The following is a 16,831-nucleotide window of genomic DNA, read 5'->3' as shown; positions in this document are numbered from 1 at the left end:
AGGTCAGGCAATGGTTAATGATGACACAGCAGATAGACCTATAGGCTCCCCCAAACCCCCCATCCTTAGCTCACAAGGATGGTGATGTTACAGCGACCAAAGGAACTGACGAGATTGATCGGGACTCGAACACCAGTCTGACATTCTCAATCAATGAATCAATCAATTTATTAGCAGTTCGGTAAAACTGAAAGGTGTTGCTATTCAATGCAAAGGATGTAATTTACGTAATTGTGACAGTGGTGCGTGACATGAGACTTCCTATTCCGCACAGGTGGAAAGAGTTAAAAATCTGTACTGAAATCTTTTATAGTGTACATGTAAAATACTTATTCATTTCTTCTCAAGTATTTATATAAACTTGTCAAAGTGGAGGACAGTACCATACTATTCGTAATACTGGGTATGTAGGTAATTATGATAGTTATGCCTTCTCCATCATAAGGTTCAATACTACACAGTATTATAGAGGTTTTATTCCAACTGTGACCAAGTTGTGGAATGATCTTCCTAATCGTGTAGTTGAACCGGTGGAACTTCAAAAGCTTTAGAGCGAATGTTTTCATGTTGAAAAAGGGCTGACATAAGTCCCTTTTTATAGTTATTAAAGATCTGTTTTAATGTTGTTACTGTTCTTGATATATTTCATTTTAATTGTTCATTCTTCTCTTGCAGTTTATTTATTTCCATATTTCCTTTCTTCACTGGGCTATTTCCCCTGTTGGAGCCATTGTAATAATAATAATAATAATAATAATAATAATAATAATAATAATAATAACAATAATAATAACAAAAATGTTGCTAGACGTCCCCTCCTGAGTGTTGCTTCAAACGGTATCAGGACAACTGCCCCCGGGACAACTGCCCCCGTAGGACAACTGCCCCCGTAGGACAACTGCCCCCGTAGGAAAACTGCCCCCGGGACAATTGCCCTTATAAAACCCCTGGACAATGGTGTAAAAAAATAAAAATGCATAACTAATAAAACCAATGTTTTATTATTATTAATAAAAAAATACATGATTTAAAAATACGTCTTAAAAAGATAACATTATATACTAAAATTTGTACATAGATGGGTTGCAAAAATATTGAAAATGGATTTAAATACTAGAATTATAAATTGTGGGCTATGTATCTCAAAAATTCCAATACATCGTGGCTGTCTTCTTGTATTTCGACGTCTTCTGCCGATGTATGTATCTTCAAAATAATCTATTATTGCATCAGCCTCAGGTGGCAACATCTCTTGTAGTTTCTCAAACGCTTCAATAACTTTTTTCTGCGGGAACAAACGCTAATGCAGGAATCATACGCATTTGCAAGGAAAAATCGGCGTCAGTTTGGTAATTAGTTTGGAGACCTTCATTTTGCACCTTACGGTATATGCTTTGAGATAAGTGGTAAAAACATCCTTTAACAGTTACGTTGGGGAAGATTTCTTCAATAGCACTCCTAGCAGCTTGTTCAAAGTCTATTAGGAAGGTCTTTGGATTAAGTCTAGGGTTTATAGTGAGGAGATTTTGAAGGATATCTTCATATGCTGCTTGTCGTTTATTTGGTAGCAGAGCATACACACACGTAATAACTCTTTCAGAAATTAAGCAATGAATAGTGTACAATTGGTAAAATAACTCGGGTACAATCTTAAAGGTACCGTCACCAAACCAATTATCTGATTTCTCCAGAAGGCTAATGTTTGTTGGTGTTGAAAATAAAAGTATACGCTGCTCAGTCAATCCACTATCATAAAGAAGAAAATCTTCACTTCTAGAAGTTTTCTTGTACTCGGAAGGAATGACCATATCTGTTAGGTTTGATGGGATGGGATGAGGAGCCCCAGCAGTTGTTTGTTGCACGACGAATATGTCTCACCGGCGGTAGCTGAGTTGCAGCACCGCTTGATATCGACTCAACTGTTTGGGAAATTATTTGCTGTGCAGTCTCTTCGGTAGCAATAGATTTAGCCTTTATTTCCTGTTGTACTTACAAGACTTCACGGCGGGGTTGGTCAACAGCATGGGTGTGATCATTTACATAGCCAATTACTTCATTTTCACAAACTTTTACTTTCGCTTTACAGTTATTATGGCGGCGTTTTTCACATTCATAGGATGTAACATTATTTGCCAATTCCTTCTGCTTCACATAGATGTATCCTTCATAAATAAGCTTCATTTTTCCACGTTCACTTTTGACGAACTCCATGATGGGTTATGTTACTTCTTGTATTTCTTTCGAAAATAAACTATAACTCGTACGACCGATTAGATACTGGATCCTTCTTACTTTTTTTTTTCTTTTTTTTTGACTATACAGAATTAGCCAATTGGCGATAGCTTTCGAAAATAAACTATAACTCGTACGACCGATTACCTAATTAGGAAATAACCACATAAATGGTAATAAATTTAGGAAATAGATACAATTATTTCTTCAATGACCGATTATGTAATTAGGAAGAATATCTTCATAAATTGTTACTAAAAAGTAATTATGTAAATGGCAATATGGGGGGCAATTTTCCTGGGGGCAGTAGTCCTACGGGGGTAATTGTCCTGGGGGCAGTTGTCGGGGGGCAATTGTCCTGGGGGCAGTTGTCTCGGGGGCGGTTGTCCTAGATCCGCGCTTCAAACATAAGGGTGACAATTACAATATCTTTTATCGTGGAAAAGTTTCATTCTACAACCGCTTTAAGTCCCTTCAATCCACTAAGGATTACATGTAATGCATATTAAATAAATGACTTCCAATTGATCAATATCATTATTATTATTATTATTATTATTATTATTATTATTATTATTATTATTATTATTAGCTAAGCTAAAACCCTATCTGGAAAAGCAAGATGCTGTAAGCCCAAAGGCTCCATTATTATTATTATTATTATTACTTGCTAAGCTACAACCATAGTTGGAAAAGCAAGATGCTATAAGCCCAAGGGCTCCAACAGGGAAAAATAGCCCAGTCAGGAAAGGAAATAAGGAAATAAATAAACAATATGAGAAATAATTAACAACTAATAAAATGTTTTCAAAACAGTAACATCAAAACAGATATTTCATATATAAACTATAAAAAGACTTATGTGAGCCTGATCAACATAAAAACATTTGCTGCAAGTCTGATGTTTTGAAGTTCTACAGATCATTCCTCAATTTGGTCGTAATTGGTTTCAGATTCAGTGAGATACTAGTTTGTTCTGATTGGAAAAGTTATTGGTACCTCTGAAGTTCTTATACATTTTTTTCTGTTTCTTTCTTTTATTATTCAAGTCATGAAAAGGTGGAGCTTTTTCTCAGTATGGTTTTTAATCGAAGATTTTTTTGAATTTCTCATAAAGATTATTTCAAAAGAAATATCAGTCTTCTGTCATTCCTTATCAAGACTCTCATATCAATTAACCTAATCTAAGTCTTCAACCTAATCATTCCATTTAATTTTGTCGATTTCTTCAAACATTTTTTTTAGTATATTGACATATTCAAGATATACACACACATTTTTCATATATATATATATATATATATATATATATATATATATATATATATATATATATGTATATGTATATGTATATCCCAAGCACATTGAATGGTTAACTCATATGGATAATATTGTCAAGCCATAAGTTTTGCATTCATGTTATTTCATTTTGTTTCCAGATTTCTGAGATGGACTTATGGTAAGAGCAGGCTGACACGTACTGGATTCTCAAACGTTTATGGAAGTGCAACAAAACGTATCTGAAATTGGGTATTGCCTCCCATAGATACACCATACAAATCCTATGTCCAGGTACAACCCAGTCGAGAGACATCCTTCTCCCCCAGGCGCCAGGAAAGTAGCGAGAGGAGACCTTATAATTTTTTGTACATGATGAGAAAGTCGTATTCCGTGACTACAATTCAAAATACAAAAGATATCCGTCATAAGCGTAGTAAATCAGCCATGATCAAGGGCAAGAAGGACATGCAAGGGACGCAACTTCCTTCACCAGAATCGAAAGTCGGTTACCAAATTCGTTTGAACTTTGGCAGGTAAGGTTTAATGAAAATCAGCTTTGTGTACATATGTGATTTAAGGTGTCTTATGATTTCACAATTTCATTTGAATTAATTAGTTTACCTTTAATAGTCGCTGAGAAAATGGGAAAGAAATAATATTTCTCAATGTAGTGGTTAACTTACTCTGGAGGAAAATTGATGAGGATGGTGAGATAGATTGCTGGAATATCACTACTGGAAAGGAGGGAGAAACAAAATATAAGAAGAATGTGTGGTATATGTGATGTAAGAGATAAGGCTAGGGAAGCTTATGCGAGTTATTAAGGCCATGCAACAAGAAGCGAGGAAGTGGAACCAACCAAAATGCTAAGAACATGCCAGTGATAGGGGGACGGGGAACATCATCGGATTAAGAAGAAGAAGAAGAAGAAGAAGAAGAAGAAGAAGAAGAAGAAGAAGAAGAAGAATTAATAAACCATTATTAAATTATGACTGAATAATGATATCCCTATAATACAAGAAAGAGTCATGAAGAGCATTTCATTTACAGTGTGCAAGTTTGAAAGTCCTGTCATTTAAGTTTTCATTTTAGATACTTAGAGTATCATAGCCACATATTTTTGCCAGCTAAGGCAAGACTTCTGCCAGCAATGCAATTGAAATCATCTGATAGCATCTGTTGTTCCACTGAGGTATTCGGGCTTTTCGTCCCTGGACCGTTGGTCCCAGGACAGACAGCCGTTTTGTTGAAAGAGTATTCTTATATGAACATATAAATGTTAACAGTCAAGCTAGCAATTACTTAAGAAAGAGTCATGTTTATTCATCCAAGAATTTGGAAAAGTGAAGACATTCAAACTGTAAAGAAGGAATGCATTTTTTCTGAAGGGAAGATTTCACAATTCATTATCATGAATATGTTATTCACCGCATATCTTCGTGTTCATTAATTAGGTAGTAGTTGTGAACGTCTAGTTTAAAATCGTATAATACGCATTATATGAAGTTATATATATATATATATATATATATATATATATATATATATATATATATATATGTACATTTGTATATATAAATATATGTATGTATAAATTTATATATGTATATATATGTATACATACATATACAAATAGACATTTTGTTACAGTCCATGGAGTTCAATGTTGCTATACGTGATGGAAGGAAGCTACTGCACAATGGGTATGCTTATACAGTGACCAAAAGAATGGATGACATTAGAACTGGAGATGCGAAGAGGATGATGTGGAGGGCGAGAGAAGACAAAGAAGGTTCAAGGTGATCCACAGCCACATACTTACCCACCTGATACCAGCAGAGCTGTTGTTCTGAAGACAGTACTGGAGATGAAGGAAAGATCCACTTGCTGAAGAAGAATTGACGAGTACTATAATTCAGAACAGTGCATCTGACTTTTCGTTAAAAGCAAATGGTTCTCTTAAAAAAAAAAAAAAAAAAAAAAAAGTAAGAATACTCTTTCAATAAAACGGCTGTCTGTCCCGGGACCAACTGTCCAGGGACCAACGGTCCAGGGACGAAAAGCCCGAATGCCTCAGTGGAACAACAGATGCTATACTCCTGCAGATGTTATGATATCCATTACCAGCTACTCTTTGTAATCTGTGGGTTAAAGGTTCAATTGCGTTATTAAGAAATGACCCACAAAAAAAAAGAAAAAAAAAAAAAAGTTGGGGGGCGGCCGAATAACAAGACGGTAGAAATGACCCACCCAAAAAAAAAAAAAGTTGGGGGGGGGGCGGGGGGCGGATTATAAGACGGTAGAATTTCAGAGATTGAAACGAAGTAACAGACCAACTTATGGTTTCGTTAAGAGGTGAGAGATTAGTTTTATTCGAAGAAGATATCGCTATAATGGAAACTTGCGGTAATCTCGATTTAGTGGCGAAGCGTATGCACTAATTTTGTGGCGGTATGTTGGATAGTGCTCCTGAACACCGTCAACTGTTTACCATCCATGTTCTCCTTGCAGAAAATCATACGGTTCCAGTTGTGTACTGCCTTGCGAAATTAAAAATCAAGAAACATTTATGATATTTTCTAAACTTAAAAAATACGTGCTATGGATCCTATAGTCAATTTCTTTTAGCGATGCAGATTTGCACCGACTCGCAGCGGTGCCCTTTTAGCTCGGAAAAGTTTCTTGATCGCTGATTGGTTGGACGAGATAATTCTAACCAATCAGCGATCAGGAAAATTTTCCGAGCTAAAAGGGCACCGCTACGAGTCAGTGCAAATCTGCATCGCTAAAAGAAATGGACTATAGTCAATAACGTTCAATAACTTTATTTAAAAAAAGGCCGCCGCTTAGAAAATTATTTTCCAAATTCTCATCTCTTATTATTATTATTATCATTATTATTATTATTACTTGCTAAGCTACAACCCTAGTTGTAAAAGCAGGATGCAATATATAAGCCCAGTGGCTCCAACAGGGAAAATAGCCTAGTGAGGAAAAGAAACAAGGAAAAATTAGATATTTTTAGTACAGTAATAGTATCAAAATAAATATTTCCTATATAAACTATAAAAACTTAAACAAAACAAAAAGAAGAGAAATAAGATAGAATAGACTAGGCATTGTACAGAGGGGAAGGCGACGACGTCCACAATTATATTTCTCCGTATAGAATGTCAGAGAAAAGACCTTGCTAGGAATACCACGCACAAATAATCCTGTCGAAGGATGGCACCGAGCATTTCAACTTCGAATGTCGGCTACTTTTATCTCGCCTTATGACCAAAGTCAAAAAAAGAGCAAAATGATTGGGAGCTAACAATACAATAGGAATTATCTGATATTAGACTTTGAATTACTACAAACAAATATGCAATTGTTAATAAAGGGTTAAAAAAACTCTCAGGTGACTAGGAAAACTTAGATATACTTCTTCTTCTTCTTTGTCTACATCTTTTCCCACTTCTATGTGGGGTCGATGTTTCTGGTCAGCGTTCTCCATCTACCTCTGTCCCACACCTCATCACCGGTTAATCCCTTTGATCGAAGGTCATCCTTGATACAGTTCACCCACCTCCGCTTTGAGCTCCCTCTCCTTCTCGTTCCCTGTACCTCCATTTCCATCACTAATATACTATATTACTAATATACTATATTACTTAAAATCCATTGCACATAAGTTATAAGTCTTAGCAGTATTCAGATAGATTCTAAATGGACTGTAATACCTAAACACCTATGTTATTAAATCTTAGTATTTGTTTTTCAAGAGGTAGTGAAACTATAAAACTGCCAATAAGGAGAATAAACGTGACAAACTAAACTTGGTTCTTACTTGTAAACTTTTGTATTTCTTATCTACCAACTCTTTTTTTAAGTAATTACCTTCTTGGTTGTTAATAATATAAATTCATAATATGAAAATACTCTTTCGACCAAATGTCCTTTCGACAAAAAGCTGTTGGACGAAATGTCCGGTTGACGAACTGTCCGGGGATTTTTCTGAGCCTTTTACATTTCATAATATATACGCATATGGGGGTTGGCCTAAGAAACCAGCTTATTACCTATGCACATGATGCTACTTTCTTAACTTCGATCCCAACTCCATAATAGACTTGTGGTTGCCGAATCCATTGACAGAAGTCTAGTCAAAATTCGCGAATGGTACAAATTATGGGTGAATGAAGTTAAACCCTAAGGATATCCAATGTAGGATTATAACAGATATTGATTTCATACAGATTATAGATAAGTTTCTTCCATAATCTTCCTATAACTCGTTTCAAACATAGGTAACTCCCAAATTATAAAATCATATTCGTCTCAAGGAAATTTATCTTAAACTAAAAAACAATCGTATGATAACCCCATTTTTACTCCTCTACTTCCACATCCTCTATAATCGATTTGAAAGAAAGACTAAAAACATTGCATTTCACCTCATGTTAGTGGCTTGACAAACCTTGTCCCTAAGATATGGTTAAGTTACATCATTATATGCTCTAAGAGCAGTAGAACCATCTAGTCTTACATTATTCTTTTACTTTTTCTGCAGTAGTTGAAGAAGACACTTAAAGGATTTTGTGGGTTTTGGAAATTTCTTATCCTATCAAGAGACACATATCAGCATGATACTTCAGTTAGATAAACAGAACATCTGTGAATTTACAAATTATCTAATCTTTATTCTTACACTGCACTGAAACATTATATTGTTTTTTTCTTTTTACAGCATGAATAATGTTCAACAAGTTGACTCATTAACGGAAAATTTCGTAACCATCCGAGATGAATTTAGATTTTCTCTCATAAATGAGTATGGACCTCAGAGGTATGTATTTAGATTAAGCAGAGCAATAGAATAGAAGTAATTTGTTTTTCAGTCGTTTATGATATCAAAAGAAATATATTGGACCTCATGAATGTATATCACTAACACTCGTGATTTTAATTCATGTAAATATCAACCCCAATGGCATTTAATATCGAATTCTACCTTTGGGAATGTATATCCAGAAGCTGATATAAATGAATTATAAATGAATTTTAAGTGGATATACATTCCCAAATGTAGAATTTTACATCAAATGCCATTGTGGTTGATATTTACATAGGACTTCACGTTATAAGTTGCTTTAAGATCTATAGACTTTTAAATTATAAGCATCCATGAAAGATCATTGAACGACAATTGTTTGGTTTTCCTCAGGGCAAACAGACTTTACGAAAAGCACGCCAAGAGAAGCCACTATCTTCTGATAAACGCCGAGGAGGACAACGACAAGGCTGCCATGGTCAGGGCGTTCCTTGAAGGTCACCACGACCGTCCAAATATCAAAGGTCGTTGGGACATACCTCTTGGGTCTCAAAGACTCGCTGAGTGGGAACAGCTTTTGCAGTCTGCAACGGTAGTCCTGGTCTTCTTGTCAAGGGCCTTGTGTGAAGATGAGATACTCTCATTGATATTCCCGAGTTTGTTTATACTAGAGCGATTGACAGTGCCTCTCTATTTAGAAAATTTTTCTCTCGAAGAAATGGAGAGGAAGTTTCGGTCCCATCTCAGACCTGTGCTTTATTACTATGGCATAAAGCTTTATGATCAGAGTGTTGAGAGAATCAAGGAAGATATCGATAATCTTCATGCTAAACATAAATCTAACTTTGGAGATCATTATTCCCAAGAAATTGCAGCTTTAGAGGGTCTCGTCGATCGTATAAACTCGCCCAACGTTTGTCCCTGTGGAGAATGCTAGAAAAAAATATATCGTTAACCTCAACGAACTATCAGGCCGTTTTCTTGTTTATTTCACGCAAAATTATCTGACAATGACACTGCAGTTCTTACGGTGTGGTAAAGCCATTCTTCTTAAGTACAAAAGTTATCTTATTCAAATTATGTGCCAATTCCTGTTTATTTTTTATGAAACATTGCTTTCATTCACTTTAGACGAATTCATGATACCCAACCCTGTTCAGACGTAATGGCTAACTAAAATGGCATATGAGGGTTAAATATTATCATTATTATTATTATTATTATTATTATTATTAGCTTAGCTTCAACCCTAGTTGAAAAACCGGGATGCTCTAAGCCCAAGGGCTCCAGCAGAGAAAATAGCCCAGCGAGGAAAGGAAATAAGTTAACAGGATAGGGTCCTTCTCCTAGATGAGCTGCTTACCATAGCTATAGAGTCTCGTCTAGTGTAAGAGGACACAGGGGAATGTGTAAAGAATAGGTCGGACTATTCGGTGTATGTGTAGGCAACAGAAAAATGAGCCGTAACCAGAGAGGGTCGAATGTACTGCAGTACTCTCTAGGGCCAGGCAAAAGTATCTCAATGGGTGGCTGGTACCTAGGCCATCCTACTGTATTTGCCAGGAATGTTTACTGTTCAAACCAAAATACTTTAAACAATGCAATTCTCACATGGTACTAAAGGTAAGCGTAAGGCAAAAAAAAAAAAAAAAAAAAAAACACATGTGCAATTTATACATAAGGTGGCTGTTGGAGAAGAGGCTACGGGGAAACTTTTGCTCGGGGTTTATGTCCTCTCTCTCTCTCTCTCTCTCTCTCTCTCTCTCTCTCTCTCTCTCTCTCTCTCTCTCTCTCTCTCTCATGTCATCTTTTTATATCTTTCAGTAATGATTATAAAAACTTTTACTTTTGATCTCAAGACTTAGAATTTACTCATGTTTTTATTTAAAGAGTCATTTTTTCTTTTTTTTTTTTTTTTTTTTAATGCTTTCGAGCCCCCCACCAACTTTTTTTACGAGTGCAATATGCTGTACTTCCTGTAGCAGTATAGCTTAATAAATTTATCCTTGAACTGAAGACTTTTGTATTTCTTTACCTATAATTAGCTGTTTTCGTTAACTTTTTTGAAAAGATGATTGGGATGACCTTAGGATGATGACTAAGAAAATTAAACCAGAAAATGTATTTTCATTTTTAAAGATAGATCCTATCTTAAAAAAATAGTTTATGGAAATTGTTCCTGGTGCGAAGAGATCTCCAATACACAGAACAATTCTCTTCTCTCTGCCATCTCCCAATAAATGAAAAAAATCGAATGGATCTGAAGAAATAAAAGAACATGAAATTAATAAAAGTAAGATTAGCTCGCAAATTAGGCTTAAGGAATATTGGTCGAAGAAATATATTTGAAAATACCTGAAATCCACAAACTAAGAGAATTTACGACACCTTTTAAAAGCCTCATAATTTCTAAGGGATAGAAACATACAAAATCTATTTCTATTAACATCAGTGAACGTAACCTACACCCTAACATTTATCCTATAGTTCATATTTACCTCAATCCATCAGAAACAAATAAAAAGGGGATAAGTTTGACAGTCATTACTTATTGAACTAGAGCGGGCACACGGTAGAACGCATGCTTTCGCCTATGTCATGTTGTATATCATAAGATTGGAAATTGATTTATGCATATTATGTCACTATATTCCATTTCTTTTATCGAGGCAGATTTGCACCGACTCTCAGCGGTGCCCTTTTAGCTCGGAAAAGTTTCCTGATCGCTGATTGGTTAGAATTATCTCGTCCAACCAATCAGCGATCCGGATACTTTTCCGAGCTAAAAGGGCACCGCTGCGAGTCGGTGCAAATCTGCATCGCTAAAAGAAATTGACTATAGTTTCATGCAAATCACATAAAAATTGGCCACGATATGGCAAAAAGAAGTTTTTGGCCTTTTCGTGACCTTGGCCTTGAATTTTGACCCAACCACACTCAAAATCTAATCGCATTGTCCTTGGATCATCTCCAATCATCCCACAAACTTTCATGAGTTTCGATCAAACATTTTTTGAATTATGCGAATCACAAACACAGACACAAACAAATACACGCCAATCAAAACACAATCTTCGCAACGAAGTTGCCGAAGGTGATAAAAAACTGCAAATGAAAGTTTTTATATTAGCATCAATAAAACTTCAACCCGAATTCCATTTGTGGCTTGCCTTTTATGTCCTGACCAGAAGCATTAGATGCTGCACAAATGTTCCAGTAGGTGTTGAGATGGCCATACTCGTAACTTGTGTGATGAAGACACATTGGCCACGGCCACAGACGTATACCTGCTAACACACATCGAGCTCAGAAAAAAAAATAAATAAATAAAATATATATATATATATATATATATATATATATATATATATATATATATATATATATATATATATATATATGTATTAGTTCGGCGGCGAGGACTTGATCGCCGGGGATTCCCCAGCCTTGCTGGAGCGCTGTTTCCTTCAGTCAACACACTTATAAGGAAAACTTGACGAGAGATTAAGAAATTCAATCCATCTCAAATTTGAGAGTAAGCAATTTTGTGTAAAGATGTTAATGTTAGATATCAGAAACACTGGGAATATTTCGAGATATACATATCAATAAAAACTAAATTTCGTTAAGAAGTAATGATACGAGCGAAACAAAAGGAAAACACACATCAAGTAGGAAATTTGGACTTTCTGGACTGAAGAAGAATGGGTACTTTCTAACTCGCCAAGGAAGGGGAAAACTTGAATTGTAATAAATAATATGAAATAAACTCAGCATGAAAGGAAAACATCAATAACAATTTATATACGGACTTGTAGCTCTGTTTTTACAAATAGGTTTGCTGCTTGGCTAATCATAATAATAATAATAAGGTGAGTGTTTCTATAGAGATTTACACATAAATTTTGTATATCTGGGCTTACGTGTGTTCATACAAACGGAGCCTTTAGGAAATATTACGGAGAGTAAGAACCTTGAACTTGCCTCAACAGTTGATAGAGAATCATTTACAAGAAGGTAAGAAACCTGTAGACTAAGCTTTCCAAAATTTTATTTTTTCACATATACACTTTTCTCAATAAAAGATACAAAATATTTTCTTTATTATATCGAGCAGCGGTGTGCCCTATAGGACCCAAGATCTACATACCGATAGAGAGCTATGGGGTCCTTTGACTGGCCAGACAGTACTACATGGGATCCTTCTCTCTGGTTACGGTTCATTTTCCCTATGCCTACACACACACACCGAATAGTCTGGCCTATTTTTTACAGATTCTCCTCTGTCCTCATACACTTGACAACACTGAGAATTTAGAACAATTCTTCTTCAATGTAATTGTTCAGTGGCCACTTTCCTCTTGGTAAGGGTAGAAGGAACTTTAGCTATGGTAATCCGCTCCTCTGGAGGAAGGACACTCTTAAATCAAACCATTGTTCTCTAGTCTTGGGTAGTGTCATAGCCTCTGTACCATGGTCTTCCACTTTCTTGGGTTAGAATTCTCTTGCTTGAGGGTACACTCAGCACACTATTCTATCTTATTTCTCTTCCTCTTGTTTTGTTAAAGTTTTTATAGTTTACATAGGAGATATTTATTTTAATGTTACTGCTCTTAAAATATTTTATTTTCCTTGTTTCCTTTCGTCACTAGGCTATTTTTCCTGTTGGAGCCCTTGGGCTTATAGCATTCTGCTTTCCAACAAGGGTTGTAGCTTAGCAATTAATAATAATAATAATAATAATAATAATGATAATAATAATAATAATAATGGTAAAAATTTTGTTTCTTTGCAACTGGAAGAACAACAATCAATTCTAGATTGCCAGAATCACATAGAATATTTGTATAAACAGATTTTTCATTTATGAGGTTTTCTGAGAGGGTATACATTAACGTGGTGCAAGAGTTTGTGTATTGCCATGATCAGCAAAGCAGAAACCTACTAGTTAAGGCCTTAACTAGTAGGTTTCTGCTTTGCTGATCATGGCAATACACAAACTCTTGCACCACGTTAATGTATACCCTCTCAGAAAACCTCATAAATGAAAAATCTGTTTATACAAATATTCTATGTGATTCTGGCAATCTAGAATTGATTGTTGTTCTTCCAGTTGCAAAGAAACAACATTATTATTATTATTATTATTATTATTATTATTATTATTAAGCTACAACCCTTGTTGGGAAAGCAGAATGCTGTAAGCCCAAGGGCTCCAACAGGAAAAATAGCCCAGTGACGAAAGGAAACAAGGAAAAATAAAATATTTTAAGAGCAGTAACATTAAAATGAATATCTCCTATGTAAACTATATAAACTTCAAGTGTGTGAGTGAGCAGACGAAAATCTCCCACTTCCACCAATCTACACTGGTGAGCGTAATAATAAAAACTGGCCAACAGGCAGACAGAAATTTACATGTGTGAAGCCTTTGAACTTGCAGCGGACTAGAAACGGCTGTACTTTTTTTTATCTTTTTATTAAAAAGTTAAATTACATCTTCTTTACAATCACAATATTTACAGTATGATTACATTTAATTGCATTTTTCTATAAACAAATCCATCTAATTTAACAATTTACATCACACATCTTGATTTTAATTCTTAGTTACTCAAAAACAATAATTTATATACTTTTTGGTGAACATTATATTCTTTCTTTCTTTATAGATATTTTTCAAAAGCCACCGATCATATTGAAATTTACACCTAAGAAAGGCATCTGTTTCCTCTTCCGTATATCGTTTCTCCTTACTGACCCAAACAGCATATAAATAACCAACAATCAATACAGTGGCGCTATCATAATCCTTTTTCGTCCTAAATTTGTAATTGAACATTAACGTGTTTAAAAAATTGTCCCTGTTTATGTCACAAGTGTGAAATAATACACGGCTGTACTGGTTGTTTGTTGTTACAGTAATTAAGGAATTCAAAACAGTGATATCTATATCCATGGTTAGTATTTGAGGCTCATTATTTCTACATCCAAAACCTTGCAACTCGATTAAGTACATTTTTTTTATATTTTGTTTTGTTCTGTTTCATGCAGTTTATATATCTCACAAAATCTTAAGAACTTACTTTCGTCACATATCTTTGAGAGTAAAAGCAGACTAGGCCTATAGCATATATGTCACGTATGCCATACGTAGCCATTATTACATAAATTTATCACCATCATCATTGAAAGCCTCCAGAATCGTATTATTATTCCTGAAATTAACATATTCATCTTTGCCTTTACATTAGAGATTGAATGATGATAACAGTTTCTGTCAACTAATACATCATGCACACCACCCTCATTGTAAATATTGCAAATTATATTTTTGGGTTTTAGCTTCACGATCCATTTCATCACAGACATTCCACCATTGCTGTATTATCTTGTCACTGCATCATCTCTACTGGTTCCTTTAATAACAACATCGCCATTAGCATCTTCCTTTCCTGCTCAACGATTTAACATGAAGACTTTTAAAGGTTTAAAGGCCGCTTATGAATGGCAGGGGTAAGGGACAGTGGCATTGCCCTATCAAACAGGATAATGCCCTAGAGAGACTGACCATATTACGTATGATCAGCGCCCAAGCCCTCTCCACCCAAGCTAGGACCAACAAGAGCCAGGCAACGGCTGCTGATGACTCAGCAGATAGACCTATAGGCTCCCCCAAACCCCCCATTCTTAGCTCACAAGGATGGTGAGGTTGCAGCTACCAAAGGAACTAACAAGTCTGAGTGGGACTCGAATCTCAGTCCGGCAATCACTAGGCAAGGACGCCCTTCCAGGGCACCACAACCCTAAAGACTATAATTATTGAGTCGATATGTACCTCATACTTTTATATAGAAATATAGGAATATAGAAAAGAAAGGAATGAAGTAATTGAGCTACAACAACCATACGACGAAGACCCAAAGAAAATAGTAGGATTATTTTTATTTAGTGAAACAAATATAGAAAAGAAAAAGAAGTATTAAACATAATGTGGAAGAAAAGACAAAACAGTACAAGAAGATAAACGTTAGAGGCGCCGTTGTAAAGGCTCTGCCTCACCCCAGAACCTGAACCTGTTTCGAGTTTGTATCATTCACCATTCCAGTCGATACAGTGTACACTCACTTTATAGTAATTATTATTTTTAGAGTATACAGAGGTAATACTGAGCCTGGTAGCTGCGTGGTTGAAAAGTTATTAGTAAAGAAAAAATGGAAGTTTTAGTTTTGATTAACATAAATTTAGAAAAAATGTTTCGTGATAGAATTGCCGGGTGTTAAAAACTGATGGCATTACTATATAAACTTCTTTCCAGTGACATTGGATTCATACAATCGTAGTATTGACTAACAAGTCGAAAAGCATTATTTACAAAATATCCATTACAACTGAGTGATAATTTCCTATTTGATTGAAAAATATGTATGCGAGACAGTCGAATATTTTGTTTTCATTTTGTTGTCATAAAATATATATTTTAGACTTATTTTGATGAATATACTGGTAATTTAATTCATTTTTTCGTGATTTTTCAACCCTACTATGAATAAAAGCGAAATTAAACACAAAATCTAAAAATGCAACAAATACAAAGCTCTTATAAGTGCAATTAATGATGAAAAAGACGATTGTTCTAATTAGAGGGAAAACATTCAAGATGTAATATCCAAAAGTGAAACTATTACGAAAAAGAATCAATCAAAACAGAATATTTTGGCCATTTTTTAAGATAATTAACCATTAAAGTTAATTATATCAAACCAATGGTGTGCGGGTATCATACCTTCATGATTTGCCGACATTTTTTTTTTTATCTTTTTATTAAAAAGTTAAATTACATATTCTTTACAATCACAATATTTACAGTATAATCACATTTAATTGCATTTTTCTATAAACAAATCTATCTAATTTAACAATTTAGTCACTCAAAAACAATAATTTATATACTTTTTGGTGAACATTTTATTCATTCTTTCTTTATAGATATTTTTCAAAAGCCACCGATCATATTGAAATTTACTCTTAAGAAAGGCATCTGTTTCCTCTTTCGTATATCGTTTCTTCTTACCGACCCAAACAGCATATAAATAACCAACTATCAATACAGTGGCGCTATTATAATCCTTTTTCGTCCTATATTTGCCGACTTATTCTAGTGAAAAGGATAGAGAAGGTAAATGAGAGGGACCACGAAAGCAACGATCCCCTTTAAAAGGAATGACGGCTGGTTTAAAGGCCACTCATTAATGGCCGAGGCAAGGGACACTGACATTGCCCTAGCAAGCAGGACAATGCCCTAGAGACTAACCATATATACATTATGATCCGCGCTCAAATTCTGTCTCCTCCCAAGCTATAAGACCAGGGAGGGAGAGGCAACTGTTGCTGATGACTAAGCAGGTAGACCTATAGGCTACCCCAAAACCCCCCTCTTCAGATCACAAGGATGGTGAGGTTGCAAACACTGTGACTAAAGGAACTAGCGAGTTAGAGCAG

General features: G+C 35.1%; 1 protein-coding gene across 1 annotated transcript in view; it reads left to right on the top strand.

Moving 5' to 3' along the window:
• LOC137642217 (uncharacterized) overlaps positions 1 to 10,240 on the top strand; it is a 57,630-nt gene extending 47,390 nt beyond the window's left edge. The window contains exons 2-4 of the mRNA XM_068374750.1: positions 3,672 to 4,046; positions 8,246 to 8,344; positions 8,723 to 10,240. Coding sequence (XP_068230851.1) covers positions 3,883 to 4,046; positions 8,246 to 8,344; positions 8,723 to 9,266 — 807 coding nt within the window. The 5' untranslated portion in view covers positions 3,672 to 3,882 and the 3' untranslated portion in view covers positions 9,267 to 10,240. The remainder of the gene's footprint in view (positions 1 to 3,671; positions 4,047 to 8,245; positions 8,345 to 8,722) is intronic.
• Positions 10,241 to 16,831: the final 6,591 nt, after the last annotated feature.

Source organism: Palaemon carinicauda, chromosome 6, assembly GCF_036898095.1.
Source record: "Palaemon carinicauda isolate YSFRI2023 chromosome 6, ASM3689809v2, whole genome shotgun sequence".
Taxonomy (NCBI): domain Eukaryota; kingdom Metazoa; phylum Arthropoda; class Malacostraca; order Decapoda; family Palaemonidae; genus Palaemon; species Palaemon carinicauda.
The sequence above is the reverse complement of the archived record's forward strand: the minus strand, read 5'-3'. Positions and strand labels throughout refer to the sequence as shown.